The 16,381-nt window shown below is 42.7% G+C and overlaps 1 protein-coding gene across 2 annotated transcripts in view; it reads right to left on the bottom strand.

Annotated features, from left to right (window-relative positions):
• Positions 1 to 4,914: 4,914 nt before the first annotated feature.
• Positions 4,915 to 16,381, bottom strand: part of LOC136624417 (oocyte zinc finger protein XlCOF8.4-like) — a 56,349-nt gene continuing 44,882 nt past the window's right edge. The window contains exons 2-8 of one of the 2 annotated variants that reach the window (XM_066598393.1): positions 14,115 to 14,157; positions 13,292 to 13,424; positions 12,732 to 12,911; positions 12,519 to 12,642; positions 12,372 to 12,436; positions 11,561 to 11,663; positions 4,915 to 6,666 (exon numbers count right to left, since the gene is read on the bottom strand). In XM_066598393.1, coding sequence (XP_066454490.1) covers positions 5,921 to 6,666; positions 11,561 to 11,663; positions 12,372 to 12,436; positions 12,519 to 12,642; positions 12,732 to 12,911; positions 13,292 to 13,369 — 1,296 coding nt within the window. In that variant the 5' untranslated portion in view covers positions 13,370 to 13,424; positions 14,115 to 14,157 and the 3' untranslated portion in view covers positions 4,915 to 5,920. Of the gene's footprint in view, positions 6,670 to 11,560; positions 11,664 to 12,371; positions 12,437 to 12,518; positions 12,643 to 12,731; positions 12,912 to 13,291; positions 13,425 to 14,114; positions 14,158 to 16,381 lie in introns of both variants that reach the window. The other variant, XM_066598392.1, reaches the window with a different exon arrangement.

Here is a 16,381-nt window from a genome sequence, read left to right on the forward strand (position 1 = left end):
AATGTCCCCCCAGGCGTCACCCTCATGCTGGAGATGCCCGGACGTAAGGGGCAACATGTCACACATTTGGTGGGAATGCCCGCCAATAGCAGCACTGTGGGAAGACGTTTCGGGGTTGCACAATAATTTATGCAGGAGGGAGGAGCGACTCACACTTGAGATAGCAGTACTATCCATGTACCCGAGATCCGTCTCAACCACCAAAAAGGGACTGCTTCGCTTTTTCGTGCAGGCAGTAAGGCAAATCATCCCAAGGTACTGGCGGTCTCCTGCCCACCCCTCCAGGAGTCAATGGGTCGAGGCGGTCAACGAGTTGGCAAGGTTCGAGGAAATGAGGGCTGACGAAGACATGACCACCGAAAAGTTCTATGAGATTTGGTGGCCATGGCTAGACTTCAGGGCATCCCCCAGGGCTGCGGAATGGATAGCACATGGTCGGGTATCGCCTTCGTGATGTAACCAAACCCGCAAAACATGCTAAAAAAGATATCAGAGACCAACACACATGAAACGACCCAATATTGGCTCCTGGACAGGTAAACACATCACTGGTGAATTTCAATATACGGAAATGAAACTACGCTTGCCGAGGCATACCGGCGACCCAGCTCTCACCCCTGTCCTACCCCCCTTACCCCATGCCTCCCCCTCTCCCGTCTCCCTACTGTAATTAATCTCTATCTAACGTTTATGTCTCTTCTCTTTTCTTTTCCTTCTCCTAAGTCTTAGTGTTAATTTTAGGGTTAGATTAACAGGTTTAGTTCAGGTATTCTCTAGGGTAAAAATTTTGACAGCAGGACGTCAGAGATCAAAATAGACGGATGAGAAAAGTCGATATGGCATGTCATGATGTGAATAATATGTTGCCCGCTGCAAAGCAACCTGATACATAATTTGTATGTAACAAGTGCTGCCCTAATAAAATCTTTTTGAACGAAAGAACTGCTTGCATGGACAAATGGAAACTCAGAAACCGGGAATAGCTGGTGGGGTAACATATTTAGTTCTTTGAACCCTGCCAATTGGTTCTCTGGTTTAGGAGGTTGGTTTATGGGGATCCTACAAAGTATATTACAAGTTGTGATGATTTCATCATGCATTTATATAGCAATTAAGGTTATAATTTCATGTATTTCTCAATGTACTGAAAAAGCTTTCTCTGCGCCGATATGAATCACGTGTTTATGGACTAGGACTCGTACTTGTCTTGACTCCATGTCCAAAATGGGGGAATGTGGGGGGTTAATTCAGGTTTATGCCTTTAAATAGAGAATGATAAGTGTATTTCACAGAATACTTATGTGTTTATAATTTGCGTCTTCTTCTGCTAAAGGTTTAAGCTTATATGTGTAAGGGCTGACGCTTTAAAAATAGACTACAGAGACTCCATTTTGTCTCTTCGCTTTAATACACATATATATCTGTATTAATTTCAACTTTCACTTGAGAAAGATGTTAGATTCCAATTATAATGACCCACCTGGGAATATTAATTGGATAAACACTGGGTTTACGTCCTGTTCCCATCCACAAACCATTTTAGTAGAAACTTACTAACAAGCCTACAGGAATGTACCTCCCTATTAACACCCACACAGAGGAGGACATACTGATAAGAGGCCGAGATGTTTTAAATCAATGTATGTGCTTATTAATTTTAATTGTATCTGGCATAAAGCCACTTGCTTCGTAAGAACTGTATAAAGATTGAATACATTGTACATTAAACGGGCATTTCTTGGGTTGACACATACTGTGTGGAGTCCATAGAATTCCTCAACAGTATACTCTTATGATTTAAGATTAATTCGGAAGCAGACAGCATTAGCTGAAAGGTCTGGTTTTGACTCCTTACACTCACATAACGGCTGATACGATTCGTGGATCATTTGACATATTTTCACTTTATACCAACATACAGCATAATAGAGGTTTGGAAGCGGTTCACAACTTTCTGATCTATTCCGACTTCTCCAATAGGAACATACATTTTGATATAACACTTATAGAGATGATTCTACATAACAACTATATGGTGATATGTTGTGTAGGCAATGCCGAGGCACGGCGATGGGATCGAACATAGCCCCAACATATGCAAATATGTTCATGGCCTTTGTAGAGGAGATGTACAGCTGGTCTGCGCATGCGCAGAAGACCTGTGCGGCGCGAGCACGCCGGAGTGGCCCCTTCAAGAGGCAGACTGCGCAAGCGCGTCTAATCGAGGCAGAAGAAGGCTTTGGTCGGTGCCATGGAGACGGGGACGCCAACACCGGAGGGGGTAAGTATATAACTTCTGTATGGCCAATATTTAATGCACGATGTATATTACAAAGTGCATTAATATGGCCATACAGAAGTGTTTAACCCCACTTGCTTTTGCGGGACAACCCCTTTAAGGGAGATTCCTTCACCGTATCAGGGAGAGATTTACATGTATCTCCTCCTTTGTTGTGTACGTAATTTCTTGTCCATGTGGTCTCTTGTACATTGGTGAGACGACGATGAAGGTTAGTAGTCGGATCACCAAGCACAAAAGTATCATTTGTATGAATAGGACTGACTTACCAGTAGCCAAGCACTTCCTAGAGAAACAACATTGTGTGAGCCAACTACAATATCGGATTATAGACCATGTGCCCTTGAATATTAGAGGAGGTGACAGAGTGAATAGATTAAATATCTAGAACATAAATGGATATTTGAACTGGATGCACTACAACTATAGATTAGTGAGTATACTCACTAAAGGCAATTGCTCGAGCGAGCATTGCCTTTAGCGAGTATCTCCCCCGCTCGAGACTGAAGGTTCGGGTGCCGGCAGCGGGTAGGGAGCTGCGGGGGAGAGTAGGGCGGAATGGAGGGGAGATCTCTCTCTCCCTCTCCCCCCCCCCTGCTCACCGCCACAACTCACCACCCCCCCCCCCCCCGCGCCGGCACCCGAACCTTCTGGCACCCGAATTGCCTTTAGCGAGTATACTCACTCATCTCTAGCTACAACCTAAGGGCCTTAACATTGAATATAATCCATTACCTTTTGTTTGACTTTTGTTCTGTCTACAACATCTGTCGATACTTGTTTTTACTATTGATTTAATTTGTTCTGGGTCCTTCCAGCCACAGGTACACTGGAGGAGGTGAATGCGGTGTTGGAGCTCGGTGCAGATTTAAGTTTGGTATTTGGAATTACAGATCCAGCGGAGAAGTGGCCCTGTTGGATCCAGTTTTCGCCCAAATGAGTTGACAAGTTTGGATGTGGCCCATGTAGTACATGCATAATAGCAATTTGTGGAGTTTCGCCATCTTCCATGTGATATTATATTTTGATGAATTATTTGTGTTTGTGACTATATTAGTGAGATCTGTTTGTATGAACAGTCTATGGCCCATTATGGAGTGGCGTCCGTGTGCTGACTTGCTCTTTGCTATGTATGCTACAAGCTAGCTCGACATGTGTAAACATCACAGGAGGACAGTTTGGATAAGAGATTCATAGACATGACATATCTGTTGTTTTACGCACAGATTCAGTCCTTTTTGAGTATTACTGCAGCCACTTTCCGCTACACCAGCCGTAGTGGGAGTGTGATGGGAGGATGTGCGCTAAGTGGTTTTTCACATGTATTCCGATAGCCGGGTTGGTTTTTAGATGTCATGGATTAGCCTCTGAGGTTTCCATGGGCACCAGAGTGACGCGCGAAGTCCCGCGATATGTTGAGTTCCTGTGCATGCGCAGTTACTACGGTAGTGTATAGATGTCACTGATCAGCTCCTGAGATTTCCATGGATATTGGGGTGACGCACGATGTTCCGCAATAGGTTAAGTTCCAGTGCATGCACAGTAACTGCAGCGGCCCTGAACTAGGTGAAGCTGGATCTTGCGATGACAGAGAGCTCTGCCTCTGCGCTTGGAATGCTATGCAAGTGCAGTGTAAAGTTGCGCCATATATATGGGGCCCATGTGACACTGCAGTATGTGATTGCCCGCTATGCTGAGACACCGCACCTGAAGCTGCCTCTGCCACTTTTCATGCATATTGATTTGCACCATCTATGCTGCTCATGACTCTTATATTTACCAAGTGTCTGGTCACCTACACAGACACCGAACATGTTGCTGTTAACACCAACAACAGGGAATCACACTCAGAAAGTAATGCAAGCAAGTAACACCACAGCAGAAGATGCAGGACTCCAAAAACCAAGGTTCTGAGAGGAAATGAGGTGACTATAACATGGTGTGAAGAGTGAGAAGAATCCTCTAGTGAAAAGATAAGTTTTCTAATTACAGCCTTTGCAGCAGTAAAGTATCTCTGGATTGGCTACCAATGGAGGAACACCGGACCCTCTTTATCTGCTCCAGATTGTAACTGCAAGGTAGTGTGCCATGGTGTCTTATTGAAGGATGAACTCGATCAGTTTATTCACACTTTTAAGACCTTTTAACCTCGGTGGAGTTCCTACATCACAATGTCATTGATAACAGAAGATGGGCACTGAATATATGTTCCTAAAATGGTCCCATCCCAGAATTTGTACCTTCTGGACTAAGTTAATTTTTTTTGTAAGGTGGTCACCCTTCAGCACCAGCTGCCCCTGGGTTATTACTGATGGCTCCTCCTGACGGGAGAAGTGGAAACATCATATCTGTATATTGTGATACACATAACTACAGTGATGGGATGGATGGAGAGGAGACTCTGTAGTCGGTCTCAGCGCTGTAATAGGTTTGATTTGATGATCTCCAATGAAATTATCTTTCTGAAAAACCAGAAAGTGTCCCAACTAGTCCCACAAAGTCCGGGATCCTCGGTGTAGTTCTCTGCTCACTATTTTTACACATAACACCTACTGGCTCCCTCTCATCACCAGAGGTCTGAAGAGATAATTTACCATGTAAGAAACACAAGACTGTAAGGTTTTACACATTTATTAGTTATTGGTTACACATTTTGAGACATAATTAATAATAAAGCGCTGCGGAATAAGTTGGCGCTATACAAATAAAGATTATTATTTATTATTATAATTATATACATTAATGTGAAATATTCTTTACACATGATTGGTATATAGATGTGTTTTCTGGGTTCTTGAGGATTTTCAGATAACAGACATTATTTGGCAGTTGCATATATTTCTTGATCATCTTTTTTTTTTTGTACTATTAATCAGTGAAAGAAAATGAGTTCTTCCCCAATAAGTTATTTAATTAACAAGATGAGATTTGACAGAGTGCTGTATTTGCTAACTTCAAAACACGTCAGATTTTCCAAAATTTGGTCTGGTCATTAATGCGCAAACAGGATTGGACACTAAGGGGTTAACAGATAAGATTTGTAAGTGCAGCACATGCGAAATTCAAAACATTAACATGGTTTATCCTATGTTTGTTTTTTGATAGTCAACAGGATTTGAGTAATATATTCCCAACATTCAAGATATAAAAATGGTTTCTGGCTTGTGTGACTTCTCTGATATCTAAGAAGATTTGATTTAGCTGTAAACATTTCCCACATTCAGGACATTTATAGTTTCTTCCCTGTGTGCATTTTCTGATGTGCAGCAAGATTTGATTTATTATTAAAACATTTCCCACATTCTGAACATGAAAATGGCTTTTCCCCTGTGTGAATTCTCTGATGTACAGCAAGATATGATTTCAGCCTAAAACATTTCCCACATTCTGAACATTAAAATGGCTTCTTCCCTGTGTGAGTTTTTTGATGTGCAGCAAGATTTCTTTTCAGGCTAAAACATTTCCCACATTCTGGACATAAATATGGCTTCTACCCTGTGTGGAGTTTCTCATGTTGAATAAAAGCACTTTGATGTGTGAAAGATTTCCCACATTTGGAACATGAATAAGGCTTTTTCTCCTGTGTGAATTCTCTGATGTACAGCAAAATATAATTTCCGCTTAAGACATTTCCCTTTGCTTATGTGCAAGAAGATCTAGTTTATAGTTAAAACGTTCCCCACATTCCGAACATGAAAATATCATCTCTCTTGTATGAATTTTCTTATGTTGAAGAAAATCAGATCGATATGTGAAAGATTTCCCACATTCAGAACATGAATAAGGCTTCTCCCCTGTGTGAATTCTCTGATGTACAGCTACATATGATTTCTTCTTAAAACATTTCCCACAATCAGCACATGAATAGGACTTCTCCTCTGTGTGACTTTTCTGATGTGCAAGAAGATCTAGTTTATAGTTAAAACGTTTCCCACATTCCGAACATGAAAATATCATTTCTCTTGTGTGAATTTTCTTATGTTGACAAAGACCAGATCGATATGTGTAAGATTTCCCACATTCAGAACATGAATAAGGTTTCTCCCCTGTGTGCATGTTCTGATGTGACACTAGATTTGATTTTTTGCTAAAACATTTCCCACACTCAGAACATGAATATGGCTTCTCCCCCGTGTGAACGCTTTGATTTTCAACATGTGTTGTGTAAATGTTATTTTGTTTAACATTCCGTAATGAATCAGAAGATGGAACCAGTTTAGAAGGAGCAGAGTACAGATCTTTGCTGTGAAGGGCTGAGCGTATATTTGGGATAATAGCAGGTTCCTCATATGTATCTTGTATGATATCAGGATCTTCCACTTTACAAACTGTTATCAGATGTCCCTCTGAGCTCCTGGTGTCGTCATCTGCTAAGGATAAAGCAGATTTTAATATTTTTGAATATAACATTACAATTATACTGATAGTTTATGACATTTGTATATAAAATGTTCATACAAATTCTAAGGCATGTATTACATTTCAAACAATAACAGGTTTTCCCATTTACACGAGCCACAATAGTTTTTGGAGCACCAAATCTACTGACAACCATCCTAACAGACCCATTATTTTAGCTAATAAGGTTACTTTTGTATTTTTCATTTCTCCATTAAAACTGAATATTTACATGTTAATTTCCTCCCGTGCGGTGACAGTAATTTAGTACATACAGCTGGAGCTCTCAGCTGCTGATCGTATCCACGGCTCATACAGCTAGTAAGGTTACAGAGCACAGGAGCTTTAAGAAGAAAGTATCATATATTATTCAGGTTTCTTGGGAGAGTAGGAACACCTTCAGTTTTCATTCCATGGACAAAGAACAAACAGTACAGGAATCACAGAGAAGTGCAACGCGTTATGGAGGGCTTATAAACAGATTTACATCCTTTTTCAAAACGGAAAAAAAAAAGGTTTGGTACCGTGTTAGCCAGTAGAGCAAAGTGTGATTGTTCTCAGTGAGAGAAACCAAGTAATCTTGTAGATATGATACCTTGTAATGACTAACAAAAATACATGATGTTACAGCAAGCTTTCGGTTTCAGCCTGATGAAGGGTCGATAAGCACCACCTAAAAGCTTGCTGTAACATCATGTATTTTTCTTAGCCATTAAAAGGTATAATATGTACAAGATGACTTGGTTTCTCTCACTGAGAACAATCACACTTTATTCTACTGGCTAACACCGTACCAAACCTTTTTTTGTTTTGTTTTATAGCGCTAGAAAGACATTCTTTTTTCAAAAAAGGTATTTAATTATTAAGTATTGCTACATATACGAGAAAAAGGAATTGTATAAATTTGGTATTACTGTACTCTTACTGACCCACAGATAAAAGATATGTTATTTTTTACTGCATCAAGAAAACCGTAGAAATAATCCCCCCCACACACACCAAAGATGTGTAGCTTTGGTCTTTTCCCACTCTGCCCCACTTACAGATTTTTAAAAGTCTAATAATACATTATACGGCACCTGGTATAGATAGGTCACCCAAAAAATAAAAAAGTTATGGTTTTTTGAAAGTGGGAGTACTGGAACTGCAGAATGTGTCCTGCACACAAGCGCATCAATGCCCCCAAGTCTCAAAAGAGTTACTCAATATTAAACACCAGACAGTCCCAAACTGCAGAAAGACTGCATACTCTATGACGCATTTCAGACCAACACTTCGTCCTTACTCATAGTATATGCCTATCTCCCGTGGACAACCATTTTTAAAAAGACTTATGACAAATGAGATTTTTTTTGCCTCTCTCTGGATCAACAAGGGGGGTGGCAACAGGCTGAACTAGATGGACATAGTATGTTAGGCTGATGTTACTATGTTAATAAGAGGGTCCGTTACCAGGCAATGAGAGGTGAGAGTCTGACCCTTGGCTGCAAAGGGAATGGGTAGACCCCTACCTACAAGCAAGGTGATCACCCTCATAAGGACAGCCCTGCACTGGAACCTAGGGTCTAACTATCCTTGAGGGACTGGCCTTGGACAGACGCAAACCATAAGACAGGAATGGGAATTGACAAAAAAAACAAAAACATACGCATGTAAATATATACAAGGAGCCTACATAATGAGGCTGAAGAAGACCTACAAAACATAGAGCAGACTGAGCACACAGAAGTAGGCAACTTAGAAAAGCTGAGTGTCAGAGCCTAACACACAACAATTCTCAGGCAAACAGGAAGTGCCACAACTCAGATTAAATAGAGGAGCAATGCCTATTAACCCCACAGCTGGGGTTCAGCCAAATATTTTTGGATACATTAAATAACAATTTTCAAATTAAAGAATACACATATAGTAATATCTGATTTGTGGTCTGTATGATCACATGTGATATCTGTAAGTTATCCTATGTGGGATGTACATGTAGAAAATAGAAAAGTAGAATATTGGAACATTTGTAGGATTATGTGAGGCACATTGGATCTTCCATCTGTCAACACGGTGCCTATAGGGTTAAACCTTAGAAAGGAAATAATGTTGCATTATTAACCCCTTGAGTGGCACGCCCGGAAATTTTCCGGGACGTGCTCCACTGCCGATAGTGATAAAGCCCGGAAGATTTCCGGGCTATGTATCACTATGGGAGCTGCAGAGCACAATGCCACAAGCTGTGACAGTGTGCTCTGCCTGCACAGTCCCACAGAGAACAAAGCAAGGGCTATGAACAACAGAAGCAGAAGATATTGCCGATATGCCGGCAACCTTCTGCTTCTAAGTCTCCTGCTTTGTTTATAGGTTGCCATAGAGACCATCGGCTTGTCAGAAGCAAGCCGATGGTCTCTGTGACAGGGAGAGCTCGTGCTTGGCTGCCAGAGGACAGCTAGGTACTAGCTCTTACAGCAGAGATCAGAGAAAACCTCCAATCTCTGCTGTTAACCCTTTACATGCTGCAGTCTATGTGACTGCAGCATGTAAAGGGCTGTCACTGCAGCATGTAAAGGGCTGTCACCATCGGACCTCCCTCCCCCCCCACAGAATGTGATCAGGGAGTCCTGATGGGTCTCTTGGGAAGTCCACTAAAGGGACAAAAATGAATAAAAGAAAAGTAAAAAAAAGTAAAAAAAAAAAAAGGTAAAAATTATTTAAAAATAAATAAAATTAAAAACACTTGTCTCCCTTTACTTTGTGAAAAATGAAAAATAAATTTACATATGTGGTATCCCTGCATCGTAATGACCCAGAGAAGGAAGTTAGTGCATTATTTAACCCCTTAATGAAACGGTCCCTTTTTTCCTTCTTTCCCCATTTCGTTTTTTCCTCCCCCGTTTAAAAAATCATAACTCCTTTATTTTTCCATCGACGGACTTGAGCAAGGGCTCATTTTTTGCAGGACGTCCTGTAGTTAACGTTGGTACCATTTTGGAATACATACAACTTTTTGATCGCTTTTTATTGCATTTTTTCTGGGAGACAGGGTGATTGAAAAAGTGCATTTCTGGCGTTCTTTATTTTTTTTTCGGATTACGTTCACCGTGGGGGGTAAATAATGCACTATTTTGATACATCAGACATTTACGGACGCGGCGATACCAAATATATATTTTTCTTTTATGATTTAGATTTTTTTATTATAGATATGGCAAAAGGAGGGTGATTTAACTTGTATTACTTTTTTTCCCTAATCTCCCTACAAATTTTTTCACAAAAGTTATGCAATACATTATATATACCCAAAAATGATGCCATCAAAGAGTACAACTTCTCCAGCAAAAAACAAGCCCTCACATGGCCGTGTCAATGGAAAAATGAAAAAGTTATGGCTCTTGGAACGCGACTGCAAAATTAGTTGAAATTAAATGATTGTCCCATTTAAAAAACCTGCCCTGATGGGCACGACAGGGGGGTAAGAAACCTGCCACTCAAGGGGTTAATTGTATCAGTATGCACACGACTTTTTGATATGTTTGTAGTAGTCTTACTGTTACGTATTCGGGTGTGGAACCACTGTGTTGTTCCTCTGAGCAGGGAAACAACTGAGCAGGACTGACTGCCAACCCAGGGACCGGGTGCTCATTCTTCGGCACGAAGCTTGGTACGAGGCAGAGACTGGAACTGAGCTAACCCTAAGATGTTGAGGGGTAATGAAGTCGCTGCCTAACAGAACGAAGTAATCGTCCCGACAAGGATGGAACCCTGTCAAGGTCGTAACCAGAACATACCAAGCAGAAACAACCGAGGATGTGAGCAGGGACAGAAGATCAGGAAAAAGCACAAGTACAGCAGACTTGAGATCAGTTGTAACAGAGGTACTGTAGGAGCAGCAGCCGTGAGCCATCATAGAACAACAACAACAACAACCCGGAAGTACTGGATACCAGCACACACGGATCTGTGATTGTATAATGTCGGGTGATTTCATTGTCATAAATGGTTGTTCAGGAAAGAATCATATTCGCTATGACTAAAGACTGAGCATTGGTCTAAAACGTGTTGTAGGGTGGGCATTCTTTTTCCTGTTTGTAACTGGTTTTTAATATGGATTAAAAAAACCTGCTATCTGGAGTCTTCATGTGCGGGACTGATAGTTTTACATTTCATGTGATCGAAATGTTCCCTTAAAGGGGTTGTCTCGCGAAAGCAAGTGGGTCTATACACTTCTGTATGGCCATATTAATGCATTTTGTAATATACATCGTGCATTAAATATGAGCCATACAGAAGTTATTTACTTACCCAATCCGTTGCTGGCGTCCCGTCGCCATGGTGCCGTCTAATTTCAGCGTCTAATCGCCCGATGAAACGCGCTTGCGCAGAAGGGTCTTCTCCCTTCTGGTCGGTCCGGGCACGAGCGGTGTTCTGGCCCTGCCCCCTTCTACGCGTCATCGCGTAGCTCCGCCCCGTCACGTGTGCCGATTCCAGCCAATCAGGAGGCTGGAATCGGCAATGGACCTCACAGAGCCCACGGTGCACCATGGGAGAAGACCCGCGGTGCACCATGGGAGAAAACCGCGGTGCATCCCTGGGAAAGGACCGGCGGCCATCTTTGGAAGAAGTTTTATAAGTTGCTGAAACGCTAGAATGGTGAGTAGAAACCTTCTTTAAACCTTCTTTACACGTGTACATTGTAATGTTTGATTTAGAAGGGGGACTGGGCAGAAAAAAAAATGTCACTTTTGCCTCGGGACAACCCCTTTAAACATTTTTTTCATTATGTTCCTTTCAAAAAAATTAACATTGTCTTTCGCTGAATAAGGGAATATACAGTTGAAAACCCCGACAACACAGACTCTTCTCTACATGTAGTCTCACCTGGGGGGTCATCTGTAGGAATCTCCTCCTTACACGGCTGATCCCCCCTCACACGTGTCTCGGTAGCATCAATAGGGATTGGATCTTCCTCCAGTTTCACCAGCTGTGAAATAAATATTGTAAAAGTCATCACTGAGGAGACATGTTTGCTTGTTGGTGCCAGCGGCATTAGCACTGGTGATGGCATCATGTTCAGGAGATGTAAAGATAGCGGTGAAGGACTGAGCTTCAATGTTGTTGTTCAATATGTACCGCCAGCTATGTATGGGGACATTTGTGATGTGTTATTTATTGGAGTCTCCACACAGGTGTGCAGCTGTCTCACAACCAGCTATAAACTGCCAGACTAAGTACTGCTATATCCATAGCAACTGAAGCAGCAGGGGTTTGTGGGGTATGTAGTTCACCTGAAGGACCTGTGATGATGTCACCGCCATGTGAGCCCCGGTGACTGATCACATGACAGTGGCATCATCACATGTAACACACACAGTTCCTCAGTTACACATCACTAACAGACAGGTGGTTGTTAGTATTTTGATTTAATCAAATACAGTGGTTGCATAACTAGCATAAAATCAGTATGAGTAGCCAATAACACCATGTATAACTTCAGAACCCGACGTCCTAGGCAGAATCCCACTACAGATTTGGAGTCCACGCACTCAGTTTAGTATTGGACACTTGAAATACCACAAGTAGCAGACAATTTTTTTTCCCTGTGATCCAATGTAATAAGCCTGAATACAAGACCTTCCCAGCTGTCCTACAGACCAGAGGAGAGATTTCATGAGACCTTCTCTCTATCTACCTGATCATCCTGTGGAAGAAGAGGATGGGGACATCTCTCCGTTGCTGTTCTCTTACTGGATCTACCTGCAGAAAACACAGAGAGCCACTGAATTCATTCTCTACATACAAATAATAAAGGCCGTGTGTATTTAGTCCTGTCTATTACCTGGTGATGAGGGGGGCTGGTGGTCCTCCATCATGACGTCCTTGTACAGATCCTTGTGTCCTTCTAAATACTCCCACTCCTCCATGGAGAAATAGACAGTGATGTCCTGACACCTTATAGGAACCTGACAACAGAATGATACCGTCATCACCCAGGCACATTATACCGCCATATCGTTACTGTATAATGTCCCAGCATTCCCAGCAGCGTCACCTCTCCAGTCAGCAGCTCAATCATCTTGTTGGTGAGTTCTAGGATCTTCTGCTCATTGATCTCCTCCAGTATCAGGGGGTGAGGTGGAGGCCCTGTGATTGTGCTCAGGGGTCTTCCCCATCCATCAGACACCGGGGCCTGACAGCCATCACTAGAAGTCTTCTTCACGACCATGTAATCCTGTTTATGGGGAGATACATCCATAAATATCAATGCAGACATTCCCAGAGTCCTTCATGTCTCCAGTTATGGCCAACAATTAGTAAGATTCTCCTCACATCTGTGTTCATCATCTCCGTTGTTCTACTCAGTCACAGGAGCAGAAGAACAAAATGATCAGAGTTTTGGTTCTGTTAGATGACAGACAATAATGACCCCCAACAACCTCAAATTGCCTTATAGTAGATCTGTTGGGTTTCCGTCATTCTACCAGAACAACCGGCTCTATTATTTTCCCGGCATTTATGATGAATCGGCAGTAAATCCTCTGCCGTAGATGTGACCAGAGACTGACATAGATAAGAATGATGGAACGTGACGTCATCCCCAGAATCTCTCACCTCTCCTGTAAGCCGGAAGAGTATCTCTAGGGTGAGGGTGAATATACTCTCCGCCATCTTGTCCCGGTTCCTATCCATCCTTGTCGGGTCAATCAGGAATATTATCTGATATAGAAGATATCAGCTGAGGATCCTGAATGGAGAGAAGACGAGACAATGTAACATCATAGAAAATCCCCTGGAATAAGACAATTACTGGACATAATAAGTGGAAACCGGCAAGGAGGTAATAAAGTGTAGATGTTGTGTTCTCTCGTAAAAAGAGAGAACACAACATCTTGTATATGGAAATCAAGGCATATCGCATCTTCACATGACGGCTGCAGCAAATCAGGGGCCACAAAGGTGATGTTACTATATAGCAGTAAATCTGGAGCTCAGATAGCGACTTCCCAATTCCTCTAAGCTGGAATCACAAGAGTTAATAGGAAATCTGAATCATCTTGGTGCTTCAACAAGAAAGGCAAGTCCAAGATACAAACGCCAACAGTCTTCAGGTGTTTTCAGACGTAGGAATAGATGTATGAAATTGTCTAAAAATCAGAAATGCCCTTGTTGCCCACAGCAACCAATCAGAGCACAGCTTTCACTCTTCAATAGCAGAATATGTAGTGAGCTGAGCTGTGATTGGTTGCTAGGGGCAACAAAGATAGTTTTTCTTTTAAACACTTTCATGCATCCCCATAGTATTCTAAGCAACATTCTGTGTGTTTTGTTATGTTCTTCACCCCTGCAGCGGCCAGATGTGAGTTTCAGGTAAACTAGGAGTTATGAAATACACAAAAATATACAGTTTTTAAAGCATTTTTTCCTCATTTTCTACCTTATTTGGATCCGTGCAGTGTTTCTTTTTCCCACATTGGCTTCTGTACGAAAAAACAAAACAAGTGTGAAGAATGTGTAACCAAAAAACAGCACAAAAATGCATGATGCCTTTTATGGCTTTTTTTCATAAGTCCCCAAAAATCCTGTGCTTAGATCCGGAAGCCGGGGAGTGCTGACAGTGGGAAGGCATCAGAGGAGGTGAGGGGGAGTGCCGCATAGTATGCAATTAGCTGGTATGTATTTTGACTATTTTTTGGATGCAGAAATGCTGTGGAATGCATTGTCCTGCTTTGACCCTGGGAAGATCTGGTCACCTTAGCTACATGTACATCACACACAGCTCATCCCATACAACAGGGATCACAGTCAGCGCAACAGAGTCCTGTACACACTGATCATCCCCTGGTCATGTGACCCCAGACTCCACCCACACAGGTGAATGATTATGTATCACAGTGGTGACAGAGGCTAGAGATGTGAGAGAGTTCTCTGTCCGACCACAAAGGACGGCCACAACGCCTAGCTATCTAGAATCATTTAATGCATAATTGAGCCATTCCTAATCTAAAAAACATCTAACGCATGCCCTCCTGACATCTAACACGTGCCCTCCTGACATCTAACACGTGCCCTCCTGACATCCAACACGAACCCTACCGACATGTTTTGCCACACAGGCTTTATCAAGGGAGCTCAGGTAGGCTATAGTGAAGACAACACTGCACTGACAGCGTTTATATAGAGAGAGGGTGGGACCATTAGATTTCTAGCCAATAAGATGTCAGGAATGACAGCTCAGAGGAAGTAACCTACCCAATAGGATATAGTAACAATATGTGTCCAAAAATGTATTTTTCAATTAATGTCATGCGATGAAGAAGCCAAGATACAATATCACAGAAAATAATAACGAAGATGAATGTACAAGAATAATGGGGGAATTAGACAATGACAACGAGTTTGGCGCTGTGGTAACACTTACACCTTTTACAAATCTTAAGACCCTCTCCCATGGACAACACAAAAATAAATAAAAATCGCAGGATTTTCTTGCGATGCTACAAATCGCATGTATGTGGAGCCCCTGCGTCCCTTCGGGTTCCGGCACATTAGGGGTGTTTTCTCTGATGCCAAGTTGCAAGAAAAAAACCCTCTATACTGCTGTGATTTGTGATGTTTTGTAGTTCATGTTTTCCTATGGAGCCTCCTTGTTTATCGAATCATTGTGGAGGCGGATTTATGAATTGGCGAAAGAATGCCGCGGCTCAGCTGATTTAGAATTCTGCCTTCACTACTTGATTGGTTCCTCAAACTCTGCTCAGCCAATCAATGCAGAGCTGGATAAACCAATCATAGCCCTCGCATTGGGTTATCAAGCGCTGCATTAATTGGCTGAGTAACGCTGGATAAACCAATCAGAGCCATTGCTTCCTGAAAGCAGGATTTTTCAAGCCCACAACCAGGAAGTGATGCGGGGCGAACGAGGACTGCGGGACGCCCGGCGGAGCTCTGGAGAGCAGCGAGAGGACCCAGACCGCGCCTGCTGGGTAATGTATTGCTTTTTTCAGGCAGTTCAACAGGGGCTTATTATAGGGGAGGGGCTTAACCGTATCGCTGTCGCCCGTGTGTGAGAGAGCGGCCTAAGTGTAAGAGCGCCCCCTCTCTCACGCTATTTAGTTATCTCAGTACATTTACGGGGCGCATCCTAGCGGACATCATGAAGATCCGTCCCAATAAAGGATCGGTCCGTTCTAATCTCCCACCAGATCCCCTGAGGGGCGCGGGGCGGCTTCACAAGGCACAAACATGTGTGATGGACTCACAAACTAATATTACTGACAGTGAGAGGAAGAATCCGGGAGAACAGCAGCTTGTAGTATGGGGAGCGGCGAGGATAGAAAACACAGGAGGCGATTATACCGATTATACCAGGAAGCAGAAGAGCGAAAGAACAAAATACTGGTCTTACAATGAATGCCCAAAACTGGAGGGTGCTGAAGGGGTTAATGATCCCTGCCCCCCCCCAGTGCTGGAGACCCCACATACCTCCACCTGCAGCCGGACAGGAGCCGCGGGGTTGTTCTGTGCTTACAGGACCTGTGATGATGTCACCGTCATGTGATCAGTGTGTGGGAGGAGACAAGGGGTCACATGACCAGGTCTCTCCGCTCAGTGGATGCAGGACTCTGCTGTGTGAGGATGTATTCAGAGAGTGGATGGAGCAGAGCCGAGCGTGTGTGAGACGGAGGAGCGGACCGAGCGTGT

This window comes from Eleutherodactylus coqui, chromosome 4 (assembly GCF_035609145.1).
Source record: "Eleutherodactylus coqui strain aEleCoq1 chromosome 4, aEleCoq1.hap1, whole genome shotgun sequence".
NCBI lineage: Eukaryota > Metazoa > Chordata > Amphibia > Anura > Eleutherodactylidae > Eleutherodactylus > Eleutherodactylus coqui.